Source organism: Suncus etruscus, chromosome 17 (assembly GCF_024139225.1).
Source record: "Suncus etruscus isolate mSunEtr1 chromosome 17, mSunEtr1.pri.cur, whole genome shotgun sequence".
Lineage (NCBI taxonomy): Eukaryota > Metazoa > Chordata > Mammalia > Eulipotyphla > Soricidae > Suncus > Suncus etruscus.
The window spans coordinates 45,235,727-45,259,367 of record NC_064864.1 but is presented as its reverse complement, the minus strand read 5'-3'; the positions used below and the strand labels follow the sequence as shown (position 1 = coordinate 45,259,367).

General features: G+C 38.7%; 1 protein-coding gene and 1 non-coding gene across 3 annotated transcripts in view; both read right to left on the bottom strand.

Annotated features, from left to right (window-relative positions):
• Positions 1 to 23,641, bottom strand: part of BTRC (beta-transducin repeat containing E3 ubiquitin protein ligase) — a 240,470-nt gene that overhangs the window by 52,242 nt on the left and 164,587 nt on the right. For both annotated transcript variants that reach the window (XM_049790860.1, XM_049790861.1), the window contains one exon: positions 23,155 to 23,244. In XM_049790860.1, the coding sequence (XP_049646817.1) occupies positions 23,155 to 23,244 (90 nt within the window). The remainder of the gene's footprint in view (positions 1 to 23,154; positions 23,245 to 23,641) is intronic.
• LOC125995320 (U6 spliceosomal RNA) lies at positions 9,512 to 9,618 on the bottom strand. Its single transcript, XR_007490864.1, has one exon. It is a non-coding gene; the product is annotated as a U6 spliceosomal RNA (small nuclear RNA).

The window sequence follows — 23,641 nt, the reverse complement described above, 5'->3', positions numbered from 1 at the left end:
ACTTCTGAGCGCATAGCCAGGAGTAACCCCTGAGCGTCACAGGGTGTGGCCCAAAAACCAAAAAAAAAAAAAAAAATACTGAAACATATATAACATAAACAACTATTATGAGTAATTTTGTAAATCATAGTGTTTAAAGTTAAAAAAAATTATAAATAAATAGAGGCTGGAGCAGTGACGAAAGCAGTAAAGCATCTGCCTTGCCTGCACTAGTCTAGGACTAGCCTGGCATCCCATACGGTGCCCCAAGCCAGGAACCATTTCTTTTTTTTTTTTTTTTTTGTTTTTTGGGTCACACCCGGCAGCGCTCAGGGATTACTCCTGGTTCTATGCTCAGAAATCGCTCCTAGCAGGCTCGGGGGACCATATGGGATGCCAGGATTTGAACCACCGTCCTTCTGCGTCTAAGGCAAACGCTTTACCTCTGTGCTATCTCTCCGGCCCCACCAGGAACGATTTCTAAGCGCATAGCCAGGAGTAACCCCTGAGCATCACCAGGTGTGGCCCCAAACAAACAAACAAAAATATAAATAAATTTGCATTATGTTTTATATTTTAAAGTATTATATAAGTAATCTATACAAAATTTTATATTTAAAAATACTATATAATAATATATAACTAAATAAATATGTAAGTAATTTATAGAGGTATCTTACTAACTTAGAGAAATATATTAAGTACATTAATATTGGGGGCTATATTTTGGATACAGTTCTGAAAGATTGAAAAAAAAAACCATGCAAATGTACCATACCATATTACAGACTCATATTATTAAGTATATTTCAAGATCTTTTTGCTTTTTTCTATCTTCTTGAATTGTTTAATAGAAAAATTAACCTAATGCCAAGTGTCATTCCTTTTGGAAGCTAAATTTTACTGTGATTCTTTTTGTTCTTTTCTTTTCTTTCTTTCTTCCTTTTTTTTTTTTTTTTTGATAAAATCCAGTGGCGTGCTTATTAGCTCGGGGATGAGTTCTGGCAGGCTAGGAGACTTTATGCAGTGCTGAGGATCGAAACCATGTCAGATACATGCAAAGCAAATGCCCAACCTGCTGCATGACTGTTTCAGCCTTATGGTTTACATGAGATCATAGCATCACATCCTACTATGTGCTATCAAAGATATGCTATTTTTCTCAGGGATCAGAGTGATAGCACAGTGGGGAGGGCATTTGCCTTGCACGTGGCTGACACGTGTTTGATTTTTGGATTCCCATATAGTCACCTGAGCACAGATCCAGGAGTAACCCCTAAGCATCACCAGGTATGGCCCAAAAACAAACAATAAGAAAGATAGAAAAGATATATCATTCTCAGTAACAGATATATAGGTCATTCAAACTTTTCTGCATGCAAAATTATTTAATAATTGATAATTTCAAATATTTGGAGCCAGAAGATAGGTCAGAAAGGTAGAGAGCATATTTTGCATGTGGAAGGTTCAGAGTTCAACCTCCACATGGCTCTGCCCCCCTGAGCATGACAGGGCAGGAGCATGCCTTTATTAAAAAAAAAAAAAAAAAGTGATTTTCAGGTATGTTAAATTTTCCTGAGTCAAATATGACTCTTTTGAATTCTAGTTATACAAGGAAGATTAGTATATTAATTTAAGAGAGATCACTATGTGACTGAAGTTTTGTTATAGATCGGTAGTCCTAACTAGTATTTTCTGATATTAAGAAAATCCTAATGAAAGCAATTCAATCAGGAACTGTGTAACTGTGTATCACAAGGGGAATCAATTGAAATTTTTTTAATCTTAAATTTTTGTTATGAGGGAGTATTAGCCCCTTCTCTCCACTTGCAATTTTGCGGCCATCCACAGACATTGTTCCCTGACACTACTCCTCTGACAAGGTTAGAGCTCCCTCTAGCACTTTTAAGGAAGGAAACACAAGAGGCCTTGACGGAGCTGACACAGTTTGGTTCTGCCTACGGTTAAGAGCGAGATGGCAATTTTTATTTTTAATTTGCTTTAATTGTTGCTATGGCATAAATAATTAATAGAGTGCCTAAGCCAGTTTTGTAAAGTTCACAATATAGAAAGCTAGGAGAGAAATATCTACTTAGAAAGGAGACTTGAAAATGGTTATAACTGCTGTAATATTAGAGAATTCAGAATATTTATTCTTAATTTGTAGCAACATTATGACTCACCAATAAAGAAACAGCTACCAAAGCCCTCCCTACTAAAAATTTCTTCAGGCCTCCATTCTTTTTCCTCCCATAGCTATATAACCATTGTGCCTATAGTACTGTGTGCGAGTGAAGTAGGTCAGTATTAGGAGCACCCTGCTCTTTCGTGGTGGTGAAGGTTTGGCTGTAAGCACTTAACCTAGTTCCATTAATTCTAAAAGAAGTAATTATTAGCATTAAATAACCCCCTGGACAATAGACAATAAAGACCTATTCAAAGGGAAACCTATATTCCTTTCTGTGATGGTAAACCCCCATCTTTACTGATACCTTAACCACTGGAAATTCTATCAGGGTTTCCACTCATATCTGGATACTGCCAAAAAAAGAATATTTAGATATGATGTGGTAATCCTAAGAAATCCACATAGCATTTGAGAAGGTTCTAAAAAGTTCGATGATTATAATGCACATAATAATCTGGGAATGCAGCCAGAAATAAACATAGTTTCATTTTTCATTATTGAATTTCAAATCTTCCAACTCTGAAAGAAACACAGCTTTTCAACATTCTTGTTAAAATTAATACAAATATAAAACTAAAACTAGCTAACAAATTTAGGCTTCAGGAATCAAAAAAGGAGAAGAGAATAAAAATCATGTAGAAAGGGGCTGAGAGATAGTATGAAGGTAAGGCGTTTGCCTCTCATGCAAAAGGTCATTGGTTCAAATCCCGGCATCCCATATGGTCCCCTGAGCCTGCCAGAAGCGATTTCTGAGCATGGATCCAGGAGTAACCCCTGAGCACTGCCGGGTGTGACCCAAAAACCAAAAAAAAAAAAAAAAATCATGTAGAATTACCTTAAAACATTAAGCTCATTTTAGTGAAGACTACGTTATTTTCACCCTTCTGCTTTTTATTTAATTTAATTAATATATTTTTTGGGACCATACCAGTGATGATCCAGGATAACTCATGGATCTGCACTCAGAAATTACTCCAGGAGGTGCTCTGAGGACCATATGGGATGCAGGGGATTGAACTGAGGTCTGTTATGCAAGACAAGTGTCCTATTCACACTGTAGTACCTCTCTAGCCCCACCACCCTGCATTTTAAAATGAAGAAACTATCTTGTTGAGTTATATATGAAATAAATGTTTCTCTACCAACTTTCCTTCCCCAGTCAAAGACAGGACCTCACACATGCAAGCATGTCCTCTACCACTGAGTCACATGCTCAGCCATTAAGCATATAGATGGGTATCTTAAAAAGTATGCCCATAATTCGGGGCCAGAGAAATAGCATGGAGGTAGGGCATTTGCCTTGCATGCAGAAGGATGGTGGTTCTACTCCTGGCATCCCATAAGGTCCCTGAGCCTGCCAAGAGTAATTTTTGAGCATAGAGTCAGGAGTGACCCCTGAACACTGCCGGATGTGACCAAAAAAAAGTATGCTTATAATTAAGAGACTTAATTTAATAGCTACTAAAGTAATATTTTACTTTTTTTTTTTTGGTGGGGGGATTCTAAATGTGGATGAAAATGAGTCAGTAAAACTTCCCCTCTAGTACTCTTAGTTACACATAAGTCACTCTTCTGGCTAAGAAAGTTGACCATGGATGCCAGTCCTAGGTCTTTCCTGAATAGACCCATGAAGTCATGATGCTAAGATCCCACTTAATCTGGTTTTGCAACAAATCTGCTGGCCACGGTAACACCACTACTGCAGTCATTCCAAGGGCAGCTCAAACTAGGGATAAAATATTGTCTGAAAACAGTTATTCATTAATCTACTGAGAGCCTCAATCATGAATTGTGTTTTTCCTAAGATAGAATTCGCTATTGCTTCTCTTTCAATTCACCTAGCATCTATTGGGAGTCATATATCATGAGCTAGAATAAGAATGGCAGATCTAAATTAACATGACAGCAAAGCTATTTGATGTTTGTACCTCTTGATTTCTCCACTTTATTTTCTTTTGTGTTAGCCACAGCATCAGAACCTTGGCATTAATTAAGCAACAGCTTTATTACATACAATCAAAGTCTGAAAAGGAATGCCTAAAAAGAGCAAGAAAAGATTCAAGGCTCAATGAATAGTTTTATATTTTTTATGGTTGTTAATTGAGATATTTTTAATTTTTATCATCTCATATTGAACGCCAAAAGGAAAAATAATCTAAAAACAAGAGAATACAATTACGGGATCCTGATTTTATATAACCAATTTGCATACTTGTTTTTCCACATTTTGATTACTACTAATAAATTGTTAACATCTAAAAAACACCATTAAAAGCATTAAGGTAAAGTTTACTATACATTTACCGTAATTTCTATTTTTGTATGTTTTTTGGAGAGTCTCACCCAGTGGCACTCAGGGGTTAAACCTGGCTCTGCACTCAGATATCACTCCTGGCAAACTCAGGATCATATGGGATGTCAAAGACTAACGAATCTGAATTGGCCGCGTGCAAGGGAAATGCTCTACCCACTGTACTATCACTCCAGCCCCAATTTATCATAATTTATAAAAATTCATAAATTCCTAAAATTCATAATATAGATGGTTAAAAATAAAAACACATGGTTATAGAGGCTAAGAGTTTGATTTCAAATTTCAATTTCTTGAACAAGTTGCTTGATCTGTGTTTTATTTTTCTTTTGGGCTACATTACAATGCTCTGGAGTTACTTCTTGGCTCTGAAGTTAGGAGTCACTCCTGGAGAGCTTGGGGGATCTATAGGATGCGTTGATCGAACCCAGATCAGCCCTGTCACAAGGCAAGCGCCTTATCCACTGTACTATTGCTTTAGCCCTGCTTTACTGTGTTTATTTGGGGGAGGGGCACACCTGGCATTGCTCAGGGGTTACTGCTGGCTTTGTGCTTAGAAATCGCTCCTGGAAGGCTTGGAAGACCATATAAGATGCTGGGAGTTGAGCCCAGGTTGGTCTCAGGTTAGCCACATGCAAGGCAAAAGGCCTACCACTATGTTATCACTCCAGCCCCTCTGTGATTTTTGTTTGTTTGTTTTAGGGTTACACCGGGTGGTGCTCAGGGGTTACTACTAGCTCTGTACTCAGAAACTGCTCCTGGCAGACACGGGGGACCATATGGGATGTCGGAATTCAAATCACTGTCCATCCTGAATTGGCTGCATGCAGGCAAAAGCCTTACTGCTGTACTATCTCTCCGGCCCCTCTGTAATTATTTTTAATGTAATATAAAGGTTGTATGTTTAATGAAATTATTGTGAAGTTTAAGTGAGTATAATAAAAACCTTTTGCTCTTGTCTGCCACACACTTTATTTTTTTTTATTTTTTTTTTGGTTTTTGGGCCACACCCAGTGATGCTCAGGGGTTACTCCTGGCTATGCGCTCAGAAGTTGCTCCTGGCTTGGGGGACCATATGGGACACCGGGGGATCGAACCGCAGTCCGTCCAAGGCTAGCGCAGGGAAGGCAGGCACCTTACCTTTAGCGCCACCGCCCGGCCCCTGCCACACACTTTAAATAGACAATAATAATGCAAAAAGATGGCCAAGCTTCGATAATACAATTACTGTATTTTAAAGCCAGAGAGATAGCACAAAACCAATAAATAAATAAACAAACAATTATTATGTTTTATTAGAAATTTGTTTTCTTACTGGGAAGTTTGTGGCCATACCCAGATTTATGCAGGAGCCACTCTGGGTTCTCTGCTGGGGGCACAGGGTGGGGAGGTGGAATGCAAGAGCCTTAACCCAATACTATCTTTCCAGCTCCTGGACTTTATTTACTTATTTAGGTTTTGGGGCCACACTTGGCAGTGCTCAGGGGTTACTCCTGGCTCTGCACTCAGGAATTACTCCTGGTGGTGCTCTGGGGACTATATGGGGTGCTGGGGATCGAACCCTTGACAGCTGGGAACAAAGCAAGTACTCTATCTGTTGTACTCTCTCATCAGCTCCAGAAAAATTCTTTATTTTGGATCAAAAACTAGTACAGCAGTTAAAATGGTCACCTTGCTTGTGGCTGACTCCAGTCCAATACTTAGGACCACAGATGTCCCTCACAACTGGAGTGATCTCTGAGCACCAATGGGTGTGGCCCAAACCTGTCCCACCCTTTATTTCTTAGGTTTAATTTCAGAGCCTACCTCCTATTCCTGAAGTATTATGGGGAGGAGGTGAAGAATTCCTCCACCGGGATTTGAACCAACCACCTTTGGGGTCCTGGATCGGCTGCTTGCAAGGCAAACGCCGCTGTGCTATCTCTCCGGGCCCTTCCTCCACATTTTTTATTTTAAGGTCTAAAGTGACATTCAACTAGTCCTAAATAAGACATAATATAAGAAATTGATTTTTTGGTAAAGTTTCCTAATTAAACTGTCAGGTTTCAATGTACTGCAGTCACCTAAGAATAAAAGAATATACATAAATTGAAAATGAACCTCACACATACATATAAATAAAGCCACTCTTTGGGTTGCCCATTAATCCACAAGTGGCATATTCATCTTATTTACAGTATTATACCCCCTGCCATGATATTGCATTACAGAGTCACGCTACATACTCCATAGTTAACACTGTAGGAACCATTTCTCCCACCACCCCCTTTTCTTTTGAGCACAGTTTATATATACATATATATATCCCTTTTGGCTTGCTGCCAGGTTTTTCATTAAAAGAAAAAACAAAAAACCTTTGTAATTAAATTTTTTATGCTGAAACATTTTAAGAAAAATGTGGATAAAGTGAAAGAAATATCTGAAATATAAAACATAATTAAATTTATGTTCTTTAGAAACAATTCAACATTGCTGTTTTCATGGTTTTAGTGTTTCATGTGAGCATGAAATTTATGTCAATTTTAACTTATTAAAATATTTTATTAGGACTGGAGCAATAGGATAGCAGGTAAGGTGCTTGGCTTGCACAAGGCCAACTAAGTTTGGTCTCTAGATTCCCATATGATACCCTGAGCGCCATCATGAGTTTCCTGAGTCAGAGTCACAAGTAATTCCTGAATATTGCTGGGTGTGGCCTACCCTTCAATGCCCTAAATAAAAAATCTATTAGAGAATATCTCGGTTTAGTCTAGAGAGACAATCCCTATACTGCACAGTCTCCAAGTACCACCAGCAGCCACCCCAAACCCAGATCTGACAATAGTCTCTAAGCACTATAAGGTATGCTCTAACCCTCCCCCTGCCCGAAAATCAGGGAGTGGGCAAGGGAGGAAGGCAGGCAGATACACATACAGCTCATGCTCTGAAGACCACATAATCATTGAAGTGTTTATTACCCCTCTTCCAAAAAAATGTTTTTAAAAAGAAAATCAGAACTATTATGAAAAAACGTTTTTTATTTTGGGGCCAAGCCCAGCTGTACTCTGGGGTTAATTCCTGGCTCTGTACTCAGGGATCACTCCTAGTGGAGTTTGGAGGACAACATGGGATACTAGGCTAGAATCTAGGTCTGCAGCATGCAAGGCAAGTACCCTCTCTGCTGTATTATACTACCACTTTGGCCCCTAAAAGCTTACTTATTTTAATTTTAAAATTGTGCCAGTTTTACTGGGAAAAAATACTGGGCATGATGATTATGCAGTGATGGTAACTGTGCAGTTTAATATGGTAGAAGGCTTTGGGCTCAACGTGAAAGAAAAACAAAAGAATATCTAGGAAATTAGAGTCACAGTGATAGTTTAACAGGTAAGGCTTTACTTACAGCCAAATTGGGTTTCAAAGTCACCAATCCCATATGCTCCCCTGAACAAAGAGCCAGGATTAAGTCCTGAACATAGCCAGCTATCTCACAGTTGCCCAATAAAAATATCTAGGAATGGGGCCAGAGAGATAGCACAGCAGTAGGGCGTTTGCTTAGAAGCAGAAGGACGGTGGTTCAAATCCCGGCATCCCATATGGTCCCCCGAGTCTGCCAGGAGTGATCTGAGCACAGAGCCAGGAGTAACCCCTGAGTGTTACTGGCTGTGACCCAAAAAAAAAAAAAAAAAAAAAGAATATCTAGGAAAATTGAACATACAAATTCATTTTATTTTTATTTTCTTTTTATTTTATTTCTTTTGAACCTATTTATAATAATTCACTCCTAACCCAATCTTCCTCTTCCCCATCTCAAAACAGGAAGATTTCATGCCCCAATTATTAATTTTGAGGTCTCATTATGTTTTCACAACCAATCAATATCTTAGAAACATACATACAAATAAAAAATTATATGCAAGTATAATCAGAGGCTGGTTTTTAGGAACCTTTATCCCCTGAAAAGACAAAATTAAAAAAATTAAAAAGAAAAGTTTTTGGTATGAAAAGCAGCCAATGAATGTGTAAGTTACAATACAGGCAATAAGATGAGATTTATAGAGGCCAAATGGTATAGTAGGTAGGGCATTTGGCTTGCATAAGAATGACCCAGGTTTGATCCCTGGCTTTCCATATATTCCCCTGAGCCAGAAGTGATCCCTAAGTGCAGAGTCGGGAGTAAGTTTTGAGCACAGTAGGTGTGGTCCAAACACACTCCCCTCCAAAAATGATGAGATTTATATTCCAGTTTTAATTAGCAGTAGCATCACTTTATAAAATAAATTAAGTATACATTTCAGATGTAGAACATCTGAATATATACACTTTGATTACCATCAAAAGCCTAAATTCAGTCTACCTCCATACAATTGATCCCTTTACCTTATTTATCTCCTCTTCCCTTCTAATACCCATCATTTTGGTTCCCCCCCCACCCTGTTTTTTGGACTACACCCGGTGACACTCAGTGGTTACTCCTGGCTAAACACTCAGAAATTGCTCCTGGCTTGGGGGACCATATGGGATGCCAGGGGATTGAAGAGGTCCATCCTAGGTCAGCAAGGAACCACTGCGCCACCGCTCTGGCCCCTCATCATTTTGTTTTTTATTATAATCTAAGAGTTTTTTCAAGACAACTTATTAAAAATTACCTAAGGTGTGAATCATCACCCTTGATTCATGTTGCCCCAGCCATTTCATATGTATAACAATGGAACACAGAGCTATGAGGTCATCACAAGTCCTTTATAAGACCAATTTTATAAGTTAGGAAATTATTTTGTTTTTCTGAGTTTCTGGGGTTTTTTTTTGTTTGTTTGTTTTGTTTTTGGGCCACACCCAGTGGTCATTGGGGTTACTTCTAGCTCTGCACTCAGGAATTATTTTGCACTCTGCACTCAGTGGACCAGGCTAGATGCCAAGGATTGAATCCAGGTCTGCAGTATGCAAGACAAATAACTGAAATGGATGATATCGTCCATTCTAGAAGGTCTACTTAAAAACTGAGATAGACAACACAGCTCTCTAGAGCTCAAACACAGTGTCTTTTTTTTTTTTTTAATATGGAACGCTTCACGGATTTGCTTGTCATCCTTGCGCAGGGGCCATGCTAATCTTCTCTGTATCATTCCAATTTTAGTATATGTGCTGCTGAAGCGAGCACTCAAACACAGTGTCTTAATAAACATATTATCTTTAGACTTAAAAAAAAAGTAGGATCGGGCCCGGAGAGATAGCACAGCGGCGTTTGCCTTGCAAGCAGCCGATCCAGGACCAAAGGTGGTTGGTTCGAATCCCGGTGTCCCATATGGTCCCCCATGCCTGCCAGGAGCTATTTCTGAGCAGACAGCCAGGAGTAACCCCTGAGCAACGCTGGTGTGGCCCAAAAACTAAAAAAAAAAAAAAAAAAAAAAAAGTAGGATCTACATCAGCAGTGCTAAGGGACTACTCCGAGCAACACTCAGGAGGACCCATGGTGAAGGCCTGGTGCTGCAGTACTGGGGGCCTCAGGACCACACTGGCAATACACAGGTTCAATGAGGTGCAAGAGATTGAACTCATAGTCTCAAATATGAATTCCATTCTTTTTTGTTATATTTCTTGCACCTCTTCAAATATCTTATAGTATAAAACTGGTGAAGTGGGATGAGAGAAGAAAAAGATAAAAGTCTTTCATCACTAAGATTCATCAAACAGAAAATGGATAGATTTTAGGAACATATTCCAAAACCAAAATTTAGGAAATAGAAATAGAGAAAAGGAACACAAAATTCTTTGTACAAAAATGATAATGACTATCTGGTTCCATACTTAGAAACATCTCTGTTTGGCCCGAGTAATAGCACAGTGGTAGAGCTTTTACCTTGCATGCCATGATCCTTGGCATCCCAAATGGTCCCCCAAGTCTTGGTCCCCTGAACCTGCCAGGAGTGATTTCTGAACACAAAGCCAGGAATAACCTCTGAGCACCACCGGGTGTGGCCCAAAACCAAAACCAAACCAAACCAAACAAACAAACAAACAAACAAAAACCAAAAAACAAAACCACTGTTTATTTATTTAGACTGAAGGGTTTCTCAAACAGTGGCAACCAGAGGACTTTTATCTGGCCCGCTAGGTGTTTTTGCTGCTGCTATTTTTTTTTTTTTACTTCAAAATAAGATATGTGCAGTGTGCATAAAAATTTGCTCATAGTTTTTTCTTTTAATTATAATCCAGCCCTCCAACAGTATGAGGGACAGTGAACTGGCCCCTTGTTTAAAAGTCTGAGGACCCCTAATGGTGTTTTGGGCAGCAGTGCTATGGGGAGGAGAAATGAGCTGTACTTGTGAGACAAGTACCTTAACCTTCACTCTATTTCTCTGCCCTATTCCTTCGTACTTAAATAAGTATATATTTGGTGAGGTACAAAGGACTAGATCAAAGGTCCCCAAATTTGCTTCCCGAACTTGGCCCTTATTTTAGAAAAAATTCATCCTGCTCCCTCTGGAAAAATCTACCTTCTTTAAAGGAATAAACTGCCACCAACTGTGCCCAAGGTTACTACCACCCCTTGCCTTCTTTGCAGTACTTCCTCCATGGGTATCACTCACCTTGGGTGATATCACTCACCTTGGACTAGATCTCATACACACTAATAAAAAAAAATAGTCCTTATAAGATAAAAACTATTTCTATTAAGAAATTAAGAGGGGACAAATGTATTGCCTGGGCACATGATGTCCAATCACATGTCGCCTCTATGTGACATATTGAGATGTGTTCTTTCTCTTTTTGGGGGGCCACACCTGTGGCGCTCAGGGGATACTCCTGGCTCTGTGCTCAGAAGTCACTCCTGGCAGGCTCGGGGAACCATATGGGATACCAGGAATCGAACCAGAGTCCATCTGGGGTAGGCTGCATGCAAGGCAAACACGCCTTACCGCTATGCTATCGCTCTGGCCTCCTCTTTCCTACTTTCATGATGAGAGTGACTCCACCCCGGATTTACGTGTAACTACCTGCAAGACCTGCCCGTTCCTATTACTATGTGTAATTTTACCTGCAAGATTCCTCCCACTTCTGGGAGGGGTCTTGGGAAGGTTAGATAAGGCCTTTGACCGAGGGGATTAGAAAGCTTGGCCAGCATGGAGAGGTAACAGGAGAGCTAACAGGCTGGAAAAGGCTAAGACGCAGGGCAAGCTAAGGATAGCATGCATAAATGGTTAAGATTGACCACACATGGGGTGGATAGGGCATGAATAAAGCTGATACTTCCTGAAGCCTGCTTGTGAGTGAGATTTCTACCCGCCGCTTTCCTGGACCCAGATACCCACCGGCTGAAGCGGGTTGCAGAGCCACGTGTCCTGGGATGGCAGAGAAAGGTCCCTCCATGTGTCCACCACCATCCAAGCCCATCCTAAGGGCTATAACTCTACATTGAGTATGTACTGGGGCTTGCTTATCACTCTCTCTTTGGCATTTTCTCCCTCCCCTTCCTCAGTACTTCCAAATAAAATCAGTTTTTACTTAAAAAAAAAAAAAAGAAATTAAGAGGGAAGTTCTTGGTCTTTCAACCAGGTAGGCATTTCTTTAATTATACATATGAACCAAAAAGAAAATGCCTTCATGAAAGGGACATCTAGTTTAAAACTTATGTTAAGAATCAAATCTTGGGGCCGGGCGGTGGCGCTGGAGGTAAGGTGCCTGCCTTGCCTGCGCTAGCCTAGGACGGACCGCGGTTCGATCCCCCGGTGTCCCATATGGTCCCCCAAGAAGCCAGGAGCAACTTCTGAGCGCATAGCCAGGAGTAACCCCTGAGCGTCCCAGGGTGTGGCCCAAAAACCAAAAAAAAAAAAAAAAAAAGAATCAAATCTTACTGGAAAAGAACTCAACAGGAACAAATATTGGTAAGTTTATAGGGGAGATGGAGTTTTAGAATTTTAAGACACTGCATAATGTACAGTTGTTATATAGAAACCAGGTATAGAGTAGAACCATCATTAAAATCAGGGGCTGGAGAGATAGCATGGAGGTAGGGCATTTGCCTTGTATGCAGGATGATGGTTCAAATCCTGGCATCCCATATGGCCCCCCAAGTCTGTCAGGAGCGATTTCTGAGTGTAGAGCCAGGAATAACCCCTGAGCACTGCTGGATATGACCCAACCCCCCAAAAAAAGCAAAACAACAAAACAACAAAAACCAAAAACCAAAACAAAACAAAAAAAAAGCATCAGTTCATTTGCTTTACAAGCTGAAGTCATGTCACAAGAAAGAAATTTTGTATGCAAAATTCTGAACTCATGGGTACTGACTGCAAAATTCAAAAGAAGAGCTCCTTGGCCGGGCATTTGCTTTGCACACAGCCGACCCAGATTTAATCCCTGATATCCGTATGGTCCCCCAAGTTTGTCAGGAGTAACTCTTAAGCATTGCCAGGTGTGGGCCACACTCTCCCCCCATAAGAGTTCACATTTCAGATTTTTCAGTTACTTACACCATCTGACTAAGAACATATGTATTCATGAAAGCTTATGAGCCGAGGCTTCTGATATTGTCAAAACTAGTACTAGTGAGTGAATTGTCACAAAAATCCATATAAATTCTAAGAATAAAAATTTCTCTTCCAGATTAAACAATAGAGAAAAACAGCATGAAAAATTAACAAGAGGGCTTTGAAATGTCAACCTGCACAGTTGAGCTAATTTCAAAAGAGTGATAGGGGCTGGAGATAGTACAGAGAGAGTTAAGGCATTTGCCTTACACAGAGGTGATGATAGTTCAATCCCTGACACAACATGTGGTCCCCCAACACCACCAGGAAAAACCTCCAAGCAGACAGCCAGGGGTATTCTATAAGAACCACCAGATGTGGTATCCCCTCCAATAAAAGGGTGTTATGGGGGGACTCCAGAGGCTATCAGCATTAAGTCAGTGTACTAAAAAGTCAATACATGTCTAAATGAATATTTTCTCAAAATCTATCACTAAAAATAAAAAATAAAAATGAGATCTCTTGACAGAATTCCAAGAAATACACTAAAATGTTGATGATAGGATGGCAAGAAAGTAGGGAAAAGGAATAATTGAGAGAAGGGAAGTGACTTTGGTCTTTGAGTTTTATATAGAAGTATAATATTCATGGTGTATAGATGATAGGATTATAAGGGAAGATCTCCATTAGTTTACATATTAAGAAAAAATTCTATTAATTTTGATGGAAAAGGATAACCTAACCTGCATTTGAGGGTGGGGATTGAGCACATCTGATAGTGTTCAGAGTTACTCCTTGTTCTGTCCTCAAGGATCACTCTTGGCCGTGTTTTGGGATCATACTAGAATGGGGGATGAACCAGCTCAGTGAAAAGTAATACAAAACCACCTTAACCTCCAGCCCCAACCTGACTATTATTTGCCTTGCATGTGTGAGGCCCTGGGGTCAATGCCCAGCAAAATACACATAAAAACTCAATTTATCAGTTGTTAATATCAAGAAAACAACTTTATTTTGCACATCTTTAGAAGGTAACCAAATTAATTTATATAGCCTATATTAAGTTGCAGTTCCTAATGACTCATAGGTCATTATAAGTTTTCTCATAAATTTCCAAAATTTAAGTCTACCAAAAGCCAGATAATGAATACTGATTTGGTTAAAAAAAAAAAAAAAGAAAAAAAAATGACTCAGGGCTGAAAATAGGACAGTTGAGAGGGGTCCCTTTCCTTGCATGTGTCTTATCTAGGTTTGATCATCAGCACCCCATAATATCCCCTAAGTCCCACCACAAATGATCCCTGAGCAAAAAGCTGAAGTAAGCACTGAATACAGCTGAGTGTGGCCCCAAAACAATGAAATTTTTTTAAAAAGAAAAAGAAAATGTAACTCACTGATGTCTTTCATGACCTTATATCATATTTTCATATATATCCTATATTTCCAATATATACCTATGGTTACAATTTGGTATAACTGAACTTTAAATAAATAAATCAACCTTTACTCTCAGTTGCTAGGAAGATTTTCATTCTGTCTTCCTCCTATAAACATACATCATTGATATTCAATTCTCAATTTTATAAATTAAAATTACATAATCACCAACAGTGAGAAGTCAATAAAATAGAGTGGGGGTTGGAATCCACCAAGTACCCTAACAGAACCAAGAACACAATTTAAATATATATAATTTCACTACTCGAATTTTTCTCCCTTATAGACAATGCTAACTGACAGAAATGCTCCCAAACCAAAAAATACCATGGTACTTGCAAGGAAAATTAAGCGGGGGGGTGAGTGGATTGGTGAGAGGCTGACATAGTAAACCTTTCCAAAATTTAATTTCTCTGTTACTTGAATCTTAAAACTCAAAGAGTGCAATGTCAAAGAAAAGAGTGCTAGTAAATAAAATCCTAAATGACTTCCTGATAGAATTATAGTCTATATATCAGTGGTGTCAACCTTTCACACCTGCAGACCAGCACTGGCTTGAGCATAGTCCATGGGCCAGCAGTTAATAGCCATAGCGGTGGATGAATGGTTTTCAACCGTTTTATGCCTTCAGACCACTGCAAGAGAGCATTAACAAACACATCAACCACATTTGTAATATTAGTTTGCAATGTACACATTATTTCCTAAAAATATCTAAACCAGTGCTAGAACAGAAACGCAATGCTTATATACAGCAAGAAACTCTTAACATAAAACCCATGATATTTTCCTTTTCCCTTTCACAAATTGTGCCTGGTATTGTGCAGCTGTGGTGATGCCTTCATCACTCCCTCCACTTCCAGTCTTGCTAATTAAAAGGTTGATCACAGAACAATGCTCTTCTCATTAATTTCAGTGTTCCGATTGGGCAGGATCCCTGCTTACCCCACCTGATCTTTTCACACTGCTAAAGTTAATGTGACAGGAGCCCGAAGATGGATTACCTGCTGCCATATTGCCCATCGCCTCCAATCAGGAGCTATCTGTGTAAACTGATTGTTCTAATTTGCTCTCATTATTTTTACAATATCAGGAGAAAATAACGCACACAGCTCACTGTCAAAGCCATGAAAATCAGCCATTAGTTAAACCCAGACACTGAGTGGCTTTATTAGAGGCACTGCAGTTTATTGATGTAGCTCCAGTCAAACAAGGCAGCATTTGCTTCGGTAGAAGGAAATGTTCATACTGAAAGTAAATATTTATTGTAATAATATCCACAGCAACATGATATTTTCAAAGAGTCCTGTTATTTCAGAAGCTTGGTTTTGACACAAATTAACAACAATGAAGAGTTGGGCTGGCATAAGAAAGTAGATAACATTCAATACATACTCTGTAGATGAAAATCTGTCCATTAACTCAAATCTATGAGCACTCTTCACCTCCACACACCTCGTGTATTAAATAACCAGCTCTACTCTGTGACTACAAATGCTAATCAATCAATAAATAATGGAGGTTCTACTCTGCTCCACACAATAACAAATATTTTTCCAAAAAAAATTTTATGACTTAGGAATAAAAATTATTACTGTAATTATCATGCAGGTATAGTTTTAAATAAGAAGAACAGTAGTCTTGTACCAACATAAGTATTCAACAAGAAAGATTACTAATCTCAGTGTGTCAGAATTGGAAAATAAGCAGCAGCGAAGTCAGCTTAGGCAAACAACAAGCTGGTTTTTAAACCTGTCAGGAAGACTTGGTTTCATAGAAACAGAAGGCAAAACTCTGCAGTAAGGTTTGATATCCAATATGATTATATCTTTACAAGATCTGTCTGGGGCACAAAGAAAATATATTTTCTTGTTGTAAAGCAAATGCTAAAAAAATATCTAGAAGAAAATAAATTTGAACTTGACGTTTCTAAGCTTGCCTAGCTATAGACAATATTATAAAAATGTTATCTACATGTTGCCAGAACAGCTTTATTTGGGGGTGGGCTAGAGAAGGGTATATATAATTGAAACTGATTATCTTTTAAATAAAGGAATTTAATCCACACTCTTCCCTCCTTTCCTCACCCCACCCTCTTCAGTATTAGAACAAAACATGGCTTCCTCCTGTTTTCTGTCTATACCAAGATTCCTAGGTAATGCGAAGCAAGAGTATGCCCTTCTTGCTGCTCTCCTTTAATGGCCACTTTTCTTTTTCTAAGAAACGTGTGCCATGCTTTTCTCCTTAAAATTCCTGCACTAAAACACTGCACCATACTGCACTCCGCAAAACGTGCTGATGGCGCCAATTACAAGCCCCCAGTCGAATGCTCCAGCCCCCACCATTCGGGCAGATTTATGCGGACTCTTGCCGACGTTATTACAAGTCAGAGTTTATTGGGAAATTGTTACATTATGCGGAGTGTCTAACAAATTGCTTATGCTGCTATAATTGGATTACAACAGCCGCTTGCTCCCACCGGTAAGATTAGGCAAGTAGGACTCCTGCCGATCTCTGAGCGTTAGCAGTAATTTTATTTGCCTTGCCTCTCTCTTTCCTAACAACATGCCTCTCTCCCTGCCAGCTGTCTGCTGAAAAGGCACAGGCTTGTTCCTTGGCCCTAACAATGCAATTACAGCCCCGCAGATCGCACTGTTTGTGCATTAAGTACAGAGCCAAAACGAGGCGAATTGATCGTTTGACTTTTGAAGAAGCCATGTGATCTCTCAGTGCGGGTGATCCGACATGCATCAGCAGGCAATACTGCAGTCAATTCTTGATGAAGAACTTTCTTCCTTCAGCCCCATCTCTCCCAACCTTTCTTTCCTCACTGTGGAAGACACTGACTGGGCTCATTTTATGCTAAACTAGATCAATCCACAAAGACAACTCAATCTTATTAGCTCCCTGGCTAGAGAGAAATGTGAATAGGTTCTAGCATCTTGAAGTGCTTCAGTCAGATATATCAGTGGTTCACAATAGTTGAACTGTTGCAGTTATCTAGGGAAAGGTTCATAAAGAGTTCACTGAGGGGGAAAAAAAGTTTGCAGAAACACAATAGTTCAAAAGTACTGAAGAAAGTTTTAGATTTTTGGCAAATAAAACTGCCTTGGAAAGGTTTTGCTATAAACTATCTATCCAAGGGACCATCAGGAAATCAGCACTGAAACCCAAATCCTATCTTCCTCTGCAGACCTGCCCTGCTGGAAAGTACTGGCTGCCAATGTGTGAAGTCAATGTAGATGACTTCAGGCTTCAAGAGAACCAGCCTGGTCCACAACCATGGCACAGTTTTAAAGATACGTGGTTGACAGTTTTCTGTTTCTTTTCTTGTATGTTTAACAATGAATGCAGGCAGGCAAGGAGAATACAAGCAGTTACTCTGACTCTATATAGAGCTCACAGTAGTCTGGCTTTTTAAAAACAAACACAAAACTCTCTTGAAACAGTTGAATATATAGTCAGGATTCCTAAAACTGATTACAGAGCACTCAGAGTCTCATCAATTTGGGTCATGACTATAGTCTTTAATATCATGTGCATCTAGAAGATTATCTTTTCTAGCACCTTAATTAAACTTAAAAATACTGTCTATAATACCTATAATATAAAGGTATTATTTATAACACCTTTATTATTATCCTTGATTCTATTGTTACCTTAAAGTGAGAATTAAAAGTTATGTACTAGCATCTCTCAGAATCTTTCTCTTATCCCCAGTACTTATTAAATTCACACAAAGAGTTTAAAAGATTAAAGAAAAATATTATTTCTGAACTTTGTTCCTGCCTTTTTGAAATAGTAATAAGCCTAATGTTACACTCCAGAGTTTTATCAACCATATCATCCTCAATGACATGGTTAAATCTTAATATATTTTCTCTGAGCTAATGTTTAGATGAATAGAGGAGACTGTGCAAAGAACAGACCATCTGACATGCTACTTGTGGAACAGTATATTAAAGAAGCCTGTTAACATGTAGTTTAAAACTCAAAAGAAACTCTGAACAGCTGAAATGCCTTATAAATAGCACAGACCCAGAGGAAGTGCAAACGTCTGCATTGTGAATTGTAGATCTTAATTACCGACAATGGCTGGTACAGCAAGTAGCACAGAAAAAAAGTGAAACAGTTGCACTGTTCATGGTTGGCAATAATTCTTCAGGAAAATATTTACTATCAATCAGTTATGAGAAAAGGGACTCTGTGCTCGTAAAACAGCACGTTGCTTCTCATACCAGGACCATTTTGCTTCAGCATAATCTGAATTTAAACAGCTTGTTTCCTGCGGATATAATTTTGGAAATAAATAAAACAAGTCTTCTATCAAAATCTGGAGTGAGTGGAAAGGAACATCACATTTTTCTGTCTCAGTCAGTTGCAAACAGATTATTAGTCTCAAGTAAAAAAACAAGAACTACAATACAGAAAAATCTACAAAGGACTACTAAAATGGCTTAATTTCTAAATACAAAAAAGAGGCAGAACTTCTACTTGGGCAGCAATCTAGATAGATGGGTTCAAACGTCAAAATTTTAGCGTGTGTGTGTGTGTGTGTGTGTGTGTGTGTGTGTGTGTGTGTAAAATAGAAATGCCTGAACCCCAAACTTTCAAGAATATTTAAATAGTCAACAAAAAGAAACATGAAAAATTAATGCTCTTAATATTTCCAGTTAGTTTTCTTTACCAATTAAAAAAATACCATGACAATTAGGTACAACATGGTTATTGATTTTAAAGACTAAGCTGGCAGTCAATAATGACTGTCCATTTAAAGCTACAATAAATACAGAGCTCATCATGTTCCAAGCATAAATCTCATAAACTACAGGGCTGTAATTAGTAAGGAGAAAGGCATTTGAAGAAAATAAGGTATTTCAATGCCTTCAAATAGTACTGCTTGGGCTAAGCAGTAAACGATAAAATGACTCCTTTTTAAATGTTTAATTTTTTTCTTAGGCTTTATTCTTCAAGTTTAGAGATTCCAAAGGTTATTATTAACATAGGATAGCTGCAGTTTGCCCTTCAACTTTGTTTTCTTGTACTCTAAAGTGGCTTTCTTTACATAGACCTATTGTACAAACCATTATTTTAAGATGTTTCTGGCAAAGAAGAGTTACATAAAATATACAATAGGTGTTTCAAGCAAAACAATGATGCTGTTTTTTAAGGGATAACTGATATTAATGTCTTCTCTAAAATTCATAGAAACATAATACAATTAAAGTTTTAGACTCTAATTAGTAGCTCCATCCAATCACAAAATCTTGTTACAATTAGAAAACAAACACTATTGAAATCATCACAGTGTTTGTAAAAGGCGTTGGATAGTCAAGGCTACTCTGGAGCATAATATAAATCAATAGCAGACTCTAGTGGGATAGGGACTTGGCTCCAATATTGGAAACATAGGTATACGTGATGCCTGGATTTAATCCCCAGCATGGCAAGGGCCCCTAGCACATTAAGTATGACCTAAAATAAAAACAAAAACAAGAGATCCCAGATATTTGCATCAATTCACAAACCACAACTGCCATATAAAGTTTAGCAGATGTATTATGTGGTTGAAGACTAAATACAGAGAGCAGGAAAGAGGGACAAGTTTGAAGACCTACGAAAATAATGGCAAATCATTACCTTTCAAAGGTTACCATTAATAAAGCAAACAGAAAGAGTACAACACGAGATACAAATAACAAATGTAAATAAAAAAGGAAAAACTCTCTCCTTAGTCCCATGTTATTGGTATCAAGTGGCGGTTGTGGCAAGGAAAAAGTTCGGCTCATGCTTTTATTTGCCATTGATCAGCTGAATGGTTCAAAATTGGAAGCAATGAACCAGAAGATAGAATGTAGACTAATAAAGGGATCCAGACTGTTAGTTGTATTCCAGTAGGAAATGATAGTAATCATTACTGAATTAGGGTATTTACAGAGACGATGAAAGGATATAGGTGTCAAAATAATGTTAAAATAACCAAGAGCGGGATGAACAGGTCACCATCTGGGAGCAAAGGAAACAGACTGATAAGCAGCAATGAGCAAACTTACTTTCTCACCCAAGAGCATAGAAGAAATTATGCCATGTGCCAGATGCCAGAAGATTTCTAACCATGCACCACTGAAGTAGAGGGTGGGAGGGGGAAAATGTATTACAAAGACACACAAAACATGCAACTATGTAGCTTAGAGATCCTGGCTTACAAAGTATGGAGAAAACAAAAGGAACAGATGCTCACTTGGCCAGCACTCAATTAAACTCATTAAAATCGTCACCCTGTCCGTGGATCGGTGCTCATGCTAAGATTTTTACCTTGGTTAGCCAGAAGTCACCCACTTGTAATGAAACTGAGAACAGTAAGGTCAAAAGGAGAAAGACTACATTTATAGAACCAAATAATTGCCCTCCCATGTCAATATATGATGCTGGGTATAAAATGGGCTTAAGTAAGCAGTTTGCTGTGACTAAATGGCAATGAAAATAAATGTCATATATGAAAATTTTATTGTAATGTATTAAGACATTTTAATTTGATAGTTAAGTATCTTTCTTTTCTTTTTCTTTCTTTCTTTCTTTTTTTTTTTTTTTTTGGTTTTGGGGCCATACCCGGTGACACAAAGGGGTTACTCCTGGCTATGCACTTAGAAATCACTCCTGGCTCAGGGGAACATATGGGACACTGGGGGACTGAACCACAGTCTGTCCTAGGTTAGCCACATGCAAGGCAAATGCCCTATCGTTTGTGCCACTGGTCTGGCCCCTTAAGTATCTTTCTTAACTGTCTTTTTACTTTATTTATTTATTTTTGGTTTTTTGGGCCACATCTGGTAATGCTCAGGGATTACTCCTGGCTATACACTCCTGGCTTGGAGGACCATATGGGACACTGGGGGATGGAACCATGGTCCGTCTTAGGCTAGTGCATACAAGGCAGACAGATGCCTTACCACTTGCGCCACCACTCTGGCCCCTTTACTGTCATTTTAAATAAACTGATATTTCTTATTTAAATCATCTTGAATAGATAGCTAGATTTAGTATTTGTATTTTAAGTTGATAAAATAGAGACTAGTACATGCTCAAAGAAGTAAAATGGTCTATAGAACTCAGCTTACAATGTCAGGAAGATGGGGATATATGCCTAAGACAATGGTAGACACTCTGGTAGAGGATGTGATGTTGGAAGGTTGTATGCTATACATAATATACATATTTTTACATATAAGATACATACATGCATGATAAAACATACTTGCCCATTCATATTAAGGTTATCAAAAGCAGTATTTCTGTTATTGGCCACTAAATATCAATATTAATCAAATTATCTATAGTGTATTTCATAATCCTTGTAACAGTACATTCTAAACTTATATTTTTCTTTTCAGAAATATCTTTCTTGAGAGAAGGGGCCAGAGAGATAAAATGGAGGTAAGGCGTTTGTCTTTCTTGCAGAAGGACGGGGGGGGGGGGGGGGGGGGGGGAGGGAGGGGGGGCGGGCGGGAGGAGAGAGAGAGGGAGGGAGGGAGAGAGGGAGGGAGAGAGAGAGAGGGAGGGAGGGAGGGAGGGAGGGAGAGAGAGAGAGAGAGAGAGAGAGAGAGAGAGAGAGAGAGAGAGAGAGAGAGAGAGAGAGAGAGAGAGAGAGAGAGAAGAAAAGCTCTTTGATTATGGGGGGATGTCTCCTTAAGCAGGATTCCCTATACCAGTGGTCAGCAAGCTGCGGCTCGTGAGCCACATGCGGCTCTTTACACTTTTAATGTGGCTCTTCTGTGTCTTCTGTGTGCCCTGCAGCCGCTCCAGGAGTCAAGACTCTGCGCGCCCTCAAAATAAATTTCTTTTCTTTCTTTCTTTCTTTTTTTTTTTTTTTTATGGTTTTTTGGGTCACACTCGGCAGTGCTCAGGGGTTATTCCTGGTTCCAGGCTCAGAAATTGCTCCTGGCAGGCACGGGGAACCATATGGGATGCTGGGATTCAAACGGATGACCTCCTGAATGAAAGGCAAACGCCTTACCTCCATGCTATCTCTCCAGCCCCTCAAAATAAATTTCAATCATGGTTTTGATGAGATTCGGCTCAGTTGAAAAAAAAGGTTGCCCACCACTGCCCTATACTATTAATTCTTAAAAACCATGAATACTTATTTTCAAGATTGCTCACTTTCTTACATATATATTTTAGATAAAAATTTTTAAAAATCAAGTGTTTAAATAAAATTAAAAAAATGGTACCCATTAAAGATCATACTATTTAGTGAAAAAAAAATTTTTTTTTTTTTTCGGTTTTTTGGGCCACACCCGGCATTGCTCAGGGGTTACTCCTTGCTACCTGCTCAGAAATAGCTCCTGGCAGGCACGGGGGACCATATGGGACACCGGGATTCGAACCAACCACCTTTGGGCCTGGATCGGCTGCTTGCAAGGCAAACGCCGCTGTGCTATATCTCCGGGCCCGAAAAAAAATTTTTTTTAAATTGATTTGGGCCACAGCCACACCTAGCACTACACAGGGAATCTTAAATGATGCCAGGGATAGAACCCAGGTCAGCACATGCAAGGCAAGCTCCTTACCTGCTATATTATCACTCTGGCCCCAGACTACTTTGTTTTATATATCTAAATATATACATATATATAAATCTTGCATAAGATCCTGGATTTGATTATGATACCAAATAGACAAATACAATAACTATAGAAAACTACATTTAAATGGTAATATTTAGTGAAGATGTCCACAGATAAAGTGCTACTATAATGTGATAAAACTTTAAGATTAATATTACTTACTTTGGCCACACAGTTTTCTTTCTTCATTACAGTACCCGTTAAACATACTGTTTCTTGATTTAAGCAGAGTCTTGCACAGCTGTTATAAGTCTGCAAAGAAATTATTTTGAAATATTGAAATACTGTCACATGTAATTTTTAAAAATCAACATACAAAGAAATCCCATGTAAATTCCAGATTTAGGGTAACTGAGTACAAGGCAAATAGGGATATAGAAAATGGCATCTCAGAGAGTCAAATTTGTGACCATAAATAAATAAAAGAGTTGAAGAGGCTTCACTGTTTATATGAAAGTTCGGGGTGTTAGCAATTAAAATATGAGAAAAGGATTTAAATATGTATCACTCCAAAGAAGATAATGCACATAACAATCACAGAACAAAAGATGCTCATCCAAATACATACTAAAGATATAAGTCACTATACTTAAAACTCTTAGATCAGTTATTATTTTTTAAAAAAGGGGTAAAGGGGCTGAAACAATAG